At 47.0% G+C, this 13,971-nt stretch overlaps 1 protein-coding gene across 1 annotated transcript in view; it reads right to left on the bottom strand.

Annotated features, from left to right (window-relative positions):
* The window catches only part of LOC123165527 (uncharacterized), a 29,158-nt gene extending 22,970 nt beyond the window's left edge, over positions 1–6,188 (bottom strand). Inside the window, exons 1-3 of the mRNA XM_044583192.1 lie at positions 5,971–6,188; positions 5,443–5,885; positions 4,633–4,743 (exon numbers count right to left, since the gene is read on the bottom strand). Coding sequence (XP_044439127.1) covers positions 4,633–4,743; positions 5,443–5,885; positions 5,971–6,124 — 708 coding nt within the window. The 5' untranslated portion in view covers positions 6,125–6,188. The remainder of the gene's footprint in view (positions 1–4,632; positions 4,744–5,442; positions 5,886–5,970) is intronic.
* Between the last annotated feature and the right edge of the window lie 7,783 nt (positions 6,189–13,971).

Here is a 13,971-nt window from a genome sequence, read left to right as displayed (position 1 = left end):
CGGCGACGACGAGGGAGACGCGGATTCGTACGACGGAGGCATGGCATCACCAGGGAGCGAGCTTCGGGCAGCACTCGTGCGCATGGGCCAGGGGAAGCGGAGCAGCATGCCGCGCTTGCGGAAGTCTCCCATGGAGGCTATTAGTTTGGCGACGGCAGGCGATGCGACGGTGAAGGAGAAGCATGAATCGCCGTCGTTAGTGGTGTTGAAGTGAAGGTAGCATCCTCCGAACAGGCGGGCGAGGACGAGCGCCATGGACGTGGCGCTGAGGGTGAACGAAAATTGGATGACTCGCGCATACATGCGACAGCCGTGAGGATGGCGGCCGGGGTCGACGGTGACGTATGATCGGAGCTGTGACCAAGCCACAGCTTCAAACTGGAGCCCCAGATCTTCAGGAATTTGGAGCAGGCGGGCAAGCGACATGCAAGAGGCCGCGGTCGATGGTAGAGGTGGTAGGAGAGGTGGTAGGGTTCTGGCGAAGGCGAAAGCATAGTTGCGGTGGCAGACCTTGGACTGGTCGAGGATGATCTCAGCGACGCGTGGAGATGCGACGTGAAAGCGGAAAATGAGTGGGGAGCACATGGCAACGAAGAAGTCGGCGGCACAACCTCCAAGAGCAGCCTGGAGTAGAGCAGCGACGACAATGGTGTCGAGGTGGCGGTTGGAGAAGTCGAAGACGACGTAGAGAGGCGACGCGAGGTGGAGCTCGGGGGTGGTGATGTCGAGGCGAAGGTAGCGGTTGCAGTCGTCCTCGAACTCGAGCCCCATGGCGTTGCCGCAGCCGAGGAAACATCGAAGAGCTACCTGGCCGGCCTTGACGTAGGGCAAGTCGAAGAAGGTGGATGGAGGTGGCGCGACCGCGGGGGTGAGCTCGTCGTTGGGGTGAGTGGTGAGGGTGAGGGGAGGTGGAGGCATATCGGTCGTGGAGGTGGCGAGGGCATTAGGGTGTGGTGGAGGAGGGAGGAGGTCCTCGGCCGCCGGGGTGGCCGCCGAAGCAATCGGAGGTGGTGGAGGGGGGAGCGGGAGCGGGAGCGGCTCGGCCATCCGGGTGCCGGTCTCCGAATTAGAAATTTCTATCTCTCAACGTCCTAGGGTTGATTGCAAAAAGTCTCTCTTCATGCAATCCTCACAGGACACACCTGAAGATGCCGCCTCAACGCAGGCTCACCTAGCCGAGGGTCGTACAGTGCTTAGCCCGACAACACTGGTAGAGGGGTTAAGGAAGGGTCTGGAAGGTCAGCCCAAGAAAAAAGAAAGGAAGAGACCGCCAAAGAAAGGCTTTGCTGCCTACAAACAAGCCAGAGCACATAGCAGCCAGACGGCGGATTTGCAGAGCGTGTACCCGTTAAAGGTGCGGCCATGTTCCATGTCGCGGGCAAGCTGATCCTACCACCGAAACCGTTGGAGGCCATATCAGGGGATCTCAGGAGACTGCACGACCATGTGTTGTCGATTGAGATAATCCTACTAGCCTCGAAGAATCCAGGATATCCGCTATACGCGGTTCATGTGCCTGAGGGGAAGTTCTACGTCGACACACGACCCGCGGAGGTGTTCTTCCTGCGGTTTGAGCATATCTTCGAGATGTTTCTGACAAGGCAACTCGATTTTACAATCGTCCACCCTTTTGCGCTACATATGAACTCCGTCATCACGAGAGAACAAGTCTCGCAAACCTGTGTGGCGAATCCATACTACATGGACGAGTCCTTGAGTCTCGGCGACTTTGAGCGTAAAACTGCTAGGGAGTACCTCAAAAACTTCATGATAAGGAATAAGGACCAGGAAATTGTCCTCCTGCATTATCATCCAAAGTAAGTCAGTGCCGGACAACCCTTTCGTACATTTCAATCATTCCTTCTCGCTCATATGGAGAATAATTTGAGGTGTTTTTTCCCTGCAGCAACGGATGTGCCATCCTTATCGTTCTTTACCCGCGAGTCTCCCACGTCGTGTATTTCGACACTACCAGAAACTACGAGAAGAAGGACTACACCCATGTAATGAATATTCTAGATGATGCTCTCCACGGCTTCAGCTTGAGGGGTGGCCACCTGCAGATCAGGAAACAAAGGAACCACAAGCCGGGTTTCTCGCATAAAACTAACTTCTGCTGCATCCATGTCCCGAAACCAAGCAGGAACGATGGATTCTACCTCCTCCATCTCATGATGGAGTTCAGAAGGGATCACCAACAGCTTCGCATGACAACCAAAAGCGATGATCATATCCGCAAGTGGGTAGAATCCCAAGGAGAAGCGGATTATAAACTTAAAGATGACTTTTTCACATCCAGAGGGACATTGCGACGATCATCATGAAAGAAATCGTCGGAGAGAATGGGGTGTTCCACCACGGCCCTATATCGCGAGCTGACATCCGAACTCGCATAGGCATGCAACGTCAGGACCTCACGCGGTTCAAGAAGCTAGGGTGCATCCTCGATGATATGGATGGATGAAACTTCTAGTGATTTACGATGCCGATGATGATGATATGTGTCGGTTGAACTTGTATATTTTCTATAGCGATGAAACATTGTGATGTCCACGGTCCCTGCCGAACTTGTGTAATGCTACTTTGTTAGTTTGGGTACGATGACCTGCGTACCTCTAGTTAATTAGTTTGCGTACAATGAAACTGCGTTGATTATTTATGTTTACTATATCTTGCATCTATTTGCTAACCCTTTCTTTTCATGTTGCTCAAGTATATTTTGTTGCATATGATTGTACATTCTCTTGATGAAAATGCATCTCTAACAGGTACCTAGATTTTTGATGGCGAAGAAGCAGTGTTATGTCATGTACATAGGGAAGGTTCCGAGAGTGTACGACGAGTGGCCCGAGTGTCAGGCGCAAGTGGAGCGATTCTCGGGCGCCAGACATAAAGGGTTCAAAAGCAGACAGGAAGCAAAAGCTAGTTACTTGAGGTTCACGCTAGCGCGAGAGAGGAATCATGACCGCCGCCTCATATACTGCATAGTTCCGCTCTCACTCATAGTGATAGCTCTTCTCGTCTATATCATTGTTTAGATGGATGACGATGTAGTTGCAAGATTCGAGACATGTCATAACTTGTATCGCTATTTCGAGATGGTGACGAGAGACATCATTTTGTGTTGGATGATGATTATGATGATAACATGATCGATTTGATGAGGCTATTTGTATGTGTATGATATGATCAGATTTGTATGTGTACGATATGCTAGAGACTATTGTATAAAACCTGTACAAATACAAAGGAAAATATGCAGCAGAAAAAAAATTCAGAAACTAATAACAGTAGTGCGGGGTTTGACTTTAGCAGCAGCGAGCATTTAGCAATAGCGCTTTTTAAACTAGGGCGCTACCAGCTATTAGCAGCAGCTCGTTTCTGCAACAAACGCTACTGCTACCCCTAGATAGCAGTAGCACGGGCCAACACGCGCTACTGCTAAAAGTTAGCTGTAGCGTCGTATCAGTAGCGCAGCTACCCGCGCTACTGCTAGGCTTTTCCCTAGTAGTGATGAGTTTTGTATGTTCTATGTAGTATCTATCAAAACCAAGAGTATGTACGTTTAGTATGTAGTATATAAGTATATTTGGGTAGTATATATACTTTTTTTGTAGCATGTACTTTTTTCGTACATATATATATTTGTTTGTTTGTTGCAGGCTGTTGAAGAATTGTGGTGTGATACCTACCATACCACTCACATGGCGTGTATGTTGCGACGTGCACGTTGTGTTTGGTGGGACCGCTCCCGAGGTGTTACAATGACTACGGTCATATTCCTTGCAATAACTTTCGCTTCTCTCTTGGAATTGTAGCTCATAGGTACTCCCCATTCACGACTCATACACGGATCATCCTTGCAAGCTTCTTTCTCCTGACTTGCCAGCAAACTATGTGTCTATAACTTAGATCATCCGCTTTGCTGCCTGATGAACCTTCCTCGTCCATTGATCTGTCCTGATCTCGTAACGTCCCCACGGTCAGCGCCAGCTATCAAGGTATTTTACTTTTACGTCACAGCAGTACTAGAGAGAGTACGTGGAATTTGTAGTTGAGGGGACATCACGTGAGGAAACCAAGGGGTCTTGGACAAAGAACACAAAAGACACAATATATACCCAAGTTCAGGCGTCCAAGATGGATAAAACCCATACTTCCTGCCTTGCTTCTCCTTTATATATGGAAATCTTCCACGTGGTGTAGGCTAAACTAGGCGAAAGGAGCAGATCCCCTTAAATGGTGCCCCTTATATAGCTCCGGTTATGGTGGACTCCATGTCAGTGCACGATGGCATACAGGAATAGGACTCAGGTGTGGTGTTAGTTTACAACACGTATCATTCTATCGTACAGTGTTTTCCTTATCCTTAGTATAGTCCAATCGAAAGTCTCCTCCGTAAGCAGTGGCGCTTCTACTTGGGTCGACGTGCTGTCCTTGGGCCTTGGGGGGCGGGGGGGGGGGGGGGGGGGGGGGGGGGGCATTGGAGTGTGATGAGGGCTAGGCCATGGATAATTTGACTTATCATCGACGAATAGTGATAGTAATAATAAACTATGTTGAAATGAGTATGGAATGGTCTAAAAAGCAAGTTTGCATACTTGTCTGTAAAAAGTTGGTAAGAGATGTCACCTGCATCGCGTATAGAACCTTCTGTATCGAGCCAATTTCTTTCTCGAGAAGATTTCCTTGCGCTGCTAGTATTCGAGTGGCTTCTGAATTCTTTTCGGCTAATGTTGCTGTCTGCAAGAACATAAAACATTAAGTAATGAAGCCAAATATATGCAGACAAAAATCAAGCACATGTCACGAAAAATCAAGATAAATTGAAAATTATCCGCCCTCCAAAATCTTACCAGGCCTGGAGGGAGGTGGGATTCCTTGAACTGATCTCTGGTCGCATTTAGTGGACTAGGTATTACTAATGCATTAAAGGTAGTAGCCATGCTTATGTTTAGCACCTTTCTGAACATGTAGATACATATATGTGACTGTAGGCAGTACAGCACTATCTCAGTAAGAGCAGTATTATGTGGTAACAAAATTCTGAAACACCACATTTTGACAATTAACAAGCTGAAGAAGTAATAACGTCGCCAATGGTATGCTCAACTGTTGCTAGATGCAATTATTGAAAGAACCGGTCAAGAGGACTTAGTGTCCAGTGATGATAATTGCTCAAATTTCCAGGATGCAGTGTACGAGTGTACAATCTTGATAAAGAAAGCACCAGGCACATTAACTGACTATACTAACTATGGATAGTCATACAAAGATTGTAATGCACAATTTGCATATATAGACTGAACAATTCACAGGGAAATGCTATCACGACCGAGCTTGGTAATGTTCACTAACTAATCTGTAATGATCATCTTTGGCAGCACTATATTTACACTCATACTAAAATCGAAGCAAAATTTTCATGGATAATTTCCGTACCTCACTGATAGGATCAGTCACCGCCCTCCGCAGCACCCTAAACCTGACGCCGAGCTTCTCCACTGTTCTCGACAGCACTACAACGGCCGCCAACACACCCCGCACGCTCTCCTCCACCTTCTCGACCCTCCCCACCAAATCCACACCACCTGTGGCCGATACGCTGCCGCCCGCGCCCACCCGGCAAAGTCGCTCCCATTGCTTCCGCCGGACCAGCACCCCGACCGCCACCGCCCCCACCAAGAGAACGTACTGCAAGACGAACATTCTCCCACTCGCTAGAGCAGCGAATGGCTTGACTGGGCCGCCCCGCGAGACGATAAGGCGGACGGTGCAAACCGCAGAGCAGATGGCGGGCGGCGCGAAGCAGAGCAGCTCCGCGCCCGAGAGGAGCGCGTCCAGGGTGGAGCCAGGGGGCTCGGCGCCTCCGCGGATGGATTCGCCTGCGAGAACGAGGAAAACTTTTAGCTCGAACTGAGGCGGGGCATGTGACCCACCGGGTGAGGTGTGGTGTGGTGTGCGGGTTACCGAACGCGCGGGCGCGAAGCGGCGTCGGCCATCGGGGTACGGGAGCTGGCGAGAGGCGAGGTGGTGGCGGGGAAGGAGAGCAAGTGTGACGGAGGTGGGTGGCGAGCGGGAACTGGAACGCGCGGAGCGGCGGGAGGTGAGTGCGGTGCGGCATCAGCAGGGCGACCCTGTCGGAGAGGTCGTGCCTGTGTGGCCGTCGCGGCTAGATGATTGGTTCAGGGCAGATTTTTTTGCGTTGTGTTTATAATTATAACGACGGACGTGAAGTTTCAATTACATTTGTTATTCGCAGCAAGTTATAGTTTTTTATACTTAATTTCTGTTTTTTTATAAAAATATGATACACCTAGACATACTCTTGAAAAAAAATGAAATGAATCTCTGATTCTAAAAAAAGGTAAAATGAAGCTCATCCAGAATCTCTTGATGTCAGAATCAAGAGGAGGTTGGCTCGAGTGGCGGATGACCTAAAGATATGGAGCAGATCTATGTTTGGCAAGATGAAACTGCAGTTCCACATCGCCAATGAAGTGATCCTCAGGCTCGACTCGGCGCAAGAATTCAGGCAGCTCTCCAGTGCAGAATTTCATCTCAGAAAATAGCTGAAGCTCAAGGTGCTAGGCATTGCTGCGATCGAGAGAGCCAGGAAGAAGCAGGCTTCACGGATCGGCTGGCTGCGGGCTAGTGATGCCAACACAAAACTATTCCATGCAAAGATGAGAGCCCGGAGGCGGAAAAACTTCATCCATTCCTTGAGAGTGGGCAACAGAGAATTCTTTGATCATGCGGAAAAAGAAGAGGCTGTGTATGAGCACTTTGCTGCGGGGATTGGTCAGCGAGATCGAAGAGAAAAATCGTTCAACTCGGATGCTCTCAATATCCCTCAGATTGATGATCAGGGCCTATTATCACCTTTCTCTATCGCTGAAGTTTGGGCAGCGATCGTTGCCTCCCCCTCAGTAAAAGTGCCGGGCCCGGATGGTTTCACATAACAATTCTTCAAATCCTATTGGCCAATCATCCAAGACGAGTTCATGGCTACGTTCCATAAATTCCACCAACTAGCTGGTTTTCTCTGAGATCAACAACGCACTCATCACCCTTCTGCCAAAGAAAGACGGTGCGAGTTAGCTCGGACATTGCAGACCGATCAGCCTTATTCACTCAGTGGCAAAGCTCACCTCCATGGTCCTCTCAACCAGGCTGGCGGTTGTTCTGAAAGACATCATCTCTCCGGCGCAGACTGCATTTCAGAAGGGCAAATGCATTCACGATAGCTATCAATATGTGCAAAGTTGTGTCAAAATGCTGCATCGTCACAAGAAGAGTGCTTTGTTCTTCAAGCTAGACATTGTCAAAGCTTTTGACTCCGTCTCCTGGGAATATATGCTTAACCTCATGCAGTAAATGGGTTTTCCCGCGAAATGGAGGGACTGGATGTCTCTGCTATTTTGCTCTGCTTCTTCGTCATGTCTGCTGAACGGAATCCCCGGGCTCTCCTTCGAACATGGCAAGGGGTTGAGGCAAGGCGACTCCCTCTCCCCCTTGTTGTTCATCATGGCAATTGACCCTCTTCATCGTTTGTTGGAGGCTGCTAGCGATCGTGGTGTGTTGGGCCCCCTCCCAGGCTGCGGAATGAGCTTAAGGATCAGTCTACATGCTGATGATGTTGTTATATTTGCAAATCCAGTCAAGTAGGAAGTGGACAATTTGCTCAATCTACTCATTTCTTTCGGGCAAGCTATGGGGCTGAAATTGAACTAGGAAAAATCAAGGGTCATCCCGATAAACTGTGAAAATGTGCCATTGTTGGAAGTGCTACAGGAGTTCAAGGGGCAGACGGCCACTTTTTCGACAACTTATCTGGGCCTACTCATCTCCCCAAGAAAACTGTGACTTGTGCAATTCCAATTCATCATCGATCGTATTCGAGCTCGCCTCGCTGGATGGAAGGGAAAATTGATGAACCTAGCTGGCCGCAGAGTCCTGGTGCATGCTGTTCTCTCAGCGCTACCGACCTTTGCCCTCACGGTGCTACGGGTGCCAAAGAAGATCCTAAAAGAGGTTGACAAGACGCGGCGACGCTTCCTTTGGGCACAGGAGGACTCGCTGACCGGCGGCAAATGCAAAGTGGCATGGAATACAGTCTGCTCACTGATCGAAAGTGGAGGGCTGGGCATCCCATACTTGCAACACTTCGGCATTGCTCTTCGCCTCCGCTGGCTCTGGCTGTCCTGGCAGCAGCCGCAACGGCCGTGGATGGCATTCCCTCTCTCCGCTGACCCTAGAGATCAAGAACTGTTTGCAAGGGCCACCCAGATCACCATCGGCAACGGCCAACCAACGAGCTTTTGGAAATGTTCCTAGCTTGGTCCGGCCCCCCTCTGCTCAATTTTTCCAGCCCTCTTCAACCACACCAGAAGAAAGAACAGAACGGTGGCATCGGCCCTAGTCAATGATCAATGGATCAGAGACTTGCAGCACAGGAACACCATCGAGGTCGCCAATGAATTTCTATAGCTCTGGCGAAAAATTCAGAGTTCGGAGATTGTGATTGCTGCTCAAACCCTGGATCAGATCAGATGGATGGCCGGAGGCGGCAGCTCCTATACTACCCGCTCGGCCTACCGTCATAAATTTAGTCAGGTCCTGCCTGCGGCTGGGTTCAAATCAATCATCTAGAAAGCTTGGGCCCCTGGCAAAGTTAAACTTTTTGCTTGGTTGCTGCACCACAACAGACTATGGGTCAACGATCGACTGCAGCGCAGAGGCTGGCCGAATGGTTACTTCTGCTCCTTGTGCATGAGAAGCCTGGAGACATCCAAACACCTGATGTGGGAATGCCCCTTCTCTGTCGTAATCTGGCAAAGAGTCGCCGCCTGGCATGGTTGCGCCGCGCTTAGCCTCCCGATGGCACCAAACGAAGCTCCATTGCTCACTATTAGAAGATGGTTAATTTGACACCTGAAGCTCGCAAGCGAGGACTCAGATCAATGTTGATGTTGATATCCTGGGAGATCTGGAAGGAAAGAAACAAGTGCGTCTTTTGAGCCAAGTTACCTTCGAGTGATGATGTTATCCATGCCATTCATAGCGATAAGGAACAATGGAGGCTGGCAGGAGCCGTTTGCCTTGAGGCCCCTCTCGGGGATCCAGTCATGAGATAGCTGCCTCAGAGTGGGTTTTTTATTTTTGCCTTGTCTTTTTGTTTCTTTTCTCTGGATCACCTCACCGGTCGCTTAATCACCATGTTTACCGCATGCTTTCTCCTAAATCAATGAAGTCGGCACACCCGGATCTTAAAAAAAACATTAGTATTTCTTCATGTTTCAATGGCCTGAATGTAAAAAATCTTTCATCAACATCGTTACATCCATGTTTTTCATGAAAGAACTGTCACATACGCATCTGCCATTGGTATGGTTTGAAATACATTGCTTGCATGTTATACTGTTCGGTTTTGGTATGTTTATGTATATTGATGATACGTCTCCAACGTATCTACTTTTTCTCACGATTTTCCTCTTGTTTTGGACTCTAATTTGCATGATTTGAATGAAACTAGCCCCGGACTGACGCTGTTTTCAGCAGAACTACCATGGTGTTGTTTTTGTGCGGAAATAAAAGTTCTCGGAATGGAACGAAACTTTGCGAGGATTTTTTATATCAATAATAAGAATTTCTGGAGCCAAGACCCACCAGAGAGGGGCCACTAGTTGGGCACAACCCACTAGGGCGTGCCCCCCTCTCCTGGCGCGCCCAGGTGGGTTGTACCCACCTGGTGGCCCCGCTGACGACCCCTCTGATACTATAAAATCACATTATTCCAGAAAAAAATCAGGGAGAAAGAATTATCGCGATCCACGAGACGGAGCCGCCGCCAAGCCCTGTTCTTCCTCGGGAGGGTAGATATGGAGCCCGTTTGGGGCTCCGAAGAGGGGGGTCTTCGTTCTTCGTTATCACCAACCCATCTCCATCGCCAATTCCATGATGCTCCCCACCGGGAGTGAGTAATTCCTCTGTAGGCTCGCTGGTCGGTGAGGAATTGGATGAGATTCATCATGTAATCGAGTTAGTTTTGTTAGGGCTTGATATCTAGTATCCACTATGTTCTTAGATTGATGTTGCTATGACTTTGCCAGGCTTAATGCTTGTCACTTTGGGCCCGGGTGCCATGAACTCAGATCTGAACCGTTTATGAATTCATCATTATATCCATGTTTTAGATCCGATCTTGCAAGTTATAGTCACCTACTACGTGTTATGATCCGGCAACCCCGGAGTGACAACAACCGGGCCCACTCCCGGTGATGACCGTAGTTTGAGGAGTTCATGTATTCACTATGTGTTAATGCTTTGTTCCGATTCTTTATTAAAAGGAGGCCTTAATATCCGTTAGTTTCGAATATGGACCGCGCTGCCACGGGAGGGTAGGACAAAAGATGTCATGCAAATTCTTTTAATAAAGCATGTATGACTATTTACGGAATACATGCCTACATTATATCGATGAACTGGAGCTAGTGCCGTATCGCCCTAGGTTATAACTGTCACATGATGAACATCATCCAACAAGTCATCGATCCAATGCCTACGAATTTACCTTATATTGTTTCTGCTGAGTTACTACTGCTATCATCACTGTTACACTTGCTACAAAATTACTAGTACCACTGTTACTGTTACCGTTGCTGCTGTCACTACTATCAAAACTATCAAACTACTTTGCTACTGATCACTTGCTATAGATAATTAATCTCTAGGTGTGGTTGAATTGACAACTCAGCTGCTAATACCTTCAAATATTCTTTGGCTCCCCTTGTGTCGAATCTATAAATTTGGGTTGAATACTCTACCCTCGAAAACTGTTGTGATCCCCTATACTTGTGGGTTATCAATTGACACGACCTCTAAAACAAGTCTCAGCCTAGGATTGTCATCATTTATATTATTTAGTTATATAAGAATCTAACCACATAATTGCATAGCACATAACAGTGTTGCTTCTAACTGATGTTGGCATTGATAAAGTTACTAGTGTAACGTGGTGCTGGTTGTAGGGTGTATAGTTTACCTTTTATGAATCATGGCAAGGTTCCATACAAATCTGCTATGTGTTGCAATAATTTACAATATTAGTTGTTTATCTATCATATTTCAATTTGTATATGGGTTTCTCTAACATAACTGTATGCACTGGGAGAAGAGGTCTCCTATTGAGCATTGATCAGTTAGAACAGTTGATGAAGAAGGGTGCCCTTTGGTTGGCATTTCTGATATAACTATTGGAAATATGCCCTAAAGGCACTAATGAAGTTGTTATTATCATATTTCTTGTTCTTGATAAATATTTGTTCTCCGTGCTATAATTGTATTGACCGGAAACTCAAATACATGTATGGATACATAAACAGACACCGTGTCCCTAGTGAGCCTCTACTAGACTACCTCATTGATTAAATATGGTTAAGGTTTCCTAACCATAGACATGAGCTGTCATTTAATAACGGGATCACATCATTAGGAGAATGATGTGATGGACAAACCCAATCGTAAGCTGAGCATATGATCGTATCACTTAGTTTAATTGCTACAACTTTCTTCATGTCAAGTATCTGTTCCTTAGACCATGAGATCGTGCCACTCCCTAATTGTAACATCCCAAAATTCTAAATTTTGGAATGTTATATTAAATAATTAATTATGATTGTTTGTTTGTTGTGTGATTGATTGTGTGAAATTGAGTGGAAATTGAAACTTTTTGAAAGTTGAATGAGAGGGAATAAAAGGACTTTCCCAAAACTTTCATCTTGCATTTTTTTATCTCCATGAATTCAAATTCATTTCATCACAAAACCCTAGAGTGAAGATAATATGACTTCTTCTATTTAAAGAAATGAAAAGGGGTTTTAAAAATGATTTGAATTCCATTTGAAACATTTCAAATTTAGAAATCTTTAAGCAACTCAATGAGTTCATGAGAGGAGATAAAATGACTTCTTCGAATTCAAAGGAAGAGAGTTGGAAGTTTCAAATAAATAATTTGGAAGACACTTTGAAGTTATTTGAAACTTATTTTTCCATTTGAAGTTGTTTGAATTTCCAAGTTTCAAATCCTCTGAAAACTATTCAAAATGAGAGAAGAAATATGACACTTCAAAATTTAGAGGGCATTTGAAATATAACTTGGCCAAGGGAAAACAGAAAAGAAATGAAATTGGTTTGAAATTCAAATTCAAATCCAATTGGGAGTTATTTGGGTTTCTATTCAAATTATTTTTCTCCTAAAAATAAATAAATGGAAATAAGGGTAAAATGATTCCCTTCAATATTAAATTAGGAGAAAATAAGTTTGAAATCATTTTGGTATTTAAAAAATGATTTTTATTGATTTTAAAAGCAACAGTAGCACTGTTTGACTTTTATGAATTTTTGGGGAATTTATTTGAACTTGAAAAATAGTTCATCTTACTATTGGTTTTTCTAAACAATTTGGTATATAATATGCCTATATAAATTTTTTTATTATTTAGTTTGTTTGTTTTCCTCACTGTTAAAAAAAAGAGAAAAATAAAAAAAACCAAAAAATCCGGCCGGCCAGGCCATCGGCCCAGCCAACAGCGGCCAGCCACAGGCCAGCGAGGCGATGGCCTAGCCACAGCACCAGGGCAGCCAGCGGCTAGCCAAGCGAGCGCCAGGATGCCAGCGCTGCATGCACGAGCCGCCTGAGGCCTTACGCCTCGCTCGCCCGCAACCCTTTGTCTCTAACCTCCCGCTCAACCCGCTGGATAAGCAAGCGCCCGAGCTCCTGCAACGAGCGGCGCCATTGCTCTCGGGATAAGCATCATCCCCGCGACTCCGCAGCCCCTCCTCGCGCCTATAAATGCCCCCGACGCCCCTCGTTCGATTCTGCTACTTCGCTCGCCCCCTTGCTCATCACAGCCGCCGCATTCGTCAGTTGGATCTAGCCGGAGCCGGAGGACCTCGCCGTCGTTTTTGTCGTCCGTAGACCACCCCGGCCTCCACTCTCTGTGTTAATCTCATTCTCTCAATCTACCGCATCTCGTTGACATGTTGCTTTGCCCCTAGGTTCGTCGGAGACACCGCCCTGACGAGATGCGTCCTCGCCGGAGCACGGAGCCGCCGTCCCTGCGCAGCACAACCCCGACCACCCCGACGCGCGCTTTCACCACCACCGGACCGCCGACGTCGCGCCCGTCCCGTTCGTCTCCTCCCCCGCCGCCCCGTCCGCCGCTTGACGCCAGCGCCGCCGCCGCCGCCCCCTATTCACCGTCATCGCTCGGTGTAAGCCGACCGCCCCGCCCCACCGGTTCTGTTAGTTTTTTTTGTTTAGATCGATTTTACCGCGGTTTTTTTAAACCGTGCGATTTCAGTGAAAACCGGTCTCCGGTTTTCCTTTTATTTAGCCGCGGTTGCTGTTTTCCCTATTTAGCGGATGTTCGCCCTGTAAGCCTCGCAGCGAACAACTTGGAGCCTATAGAAATCTGCCACGTGGCCAGGACCTGTTCGTGATTACTTCTCTTCACCGTTCAGTCCCTGAAATTAGCATATTAGCCCCTAAACTTAGAATAGCCACAACTTTTTAACCGTAGGTCCAAATTCGATGAATCCAGCGGCAAATTCTTCGTATTGTTTAGATCTATCTAGCAGTATCAGTTTTGTAAACTTTTGTCAGATTCAAATTTGAACTTTATTCAGATTCGAATTCGAACTTCAATTGGCCATATCTCCTAAACCGTAGTTCCCATTAAGTTGATTCTTTTTGCAGTTTGTCACCGTAGCCAAACCCTACCACCTAGACCATTGCCACAATAATTTTCACACACTTAGGATCTGTCCATAGTAGTTTTACTCGTATGCCTTGTATGCACTATGCTTCAGATCACAAATTTTGAACCCCATGCCTATGTTGTGTTGCACTTAGAGAATTTTGTGATAGTTGAGTGTGTTGGATTTTCATTTGGTTTTTCCGAATCTTTT

The sequence above is a fragment of the Triticum aestivum genome, chromosome 7D (assembly GCF_018294505.1).
Source record: "Triticum aestivum cultivar Chinese Spring chromosome 7D, IWGSC CS RefSeq v2.1, whole genome shotgun sequence".
Taxonomy (NCBI): Eukaryota; Viridiplantae; Streptophyta; class Magnoliopsida; order Poales; family Poaceae; genus Triticum; species Triticum aestivum.
The sequence above is the reverse complement of the archived record's forward strand: the minus strand, read 5'-3'. Positions and strand labels throughout refer to the sequence as shown.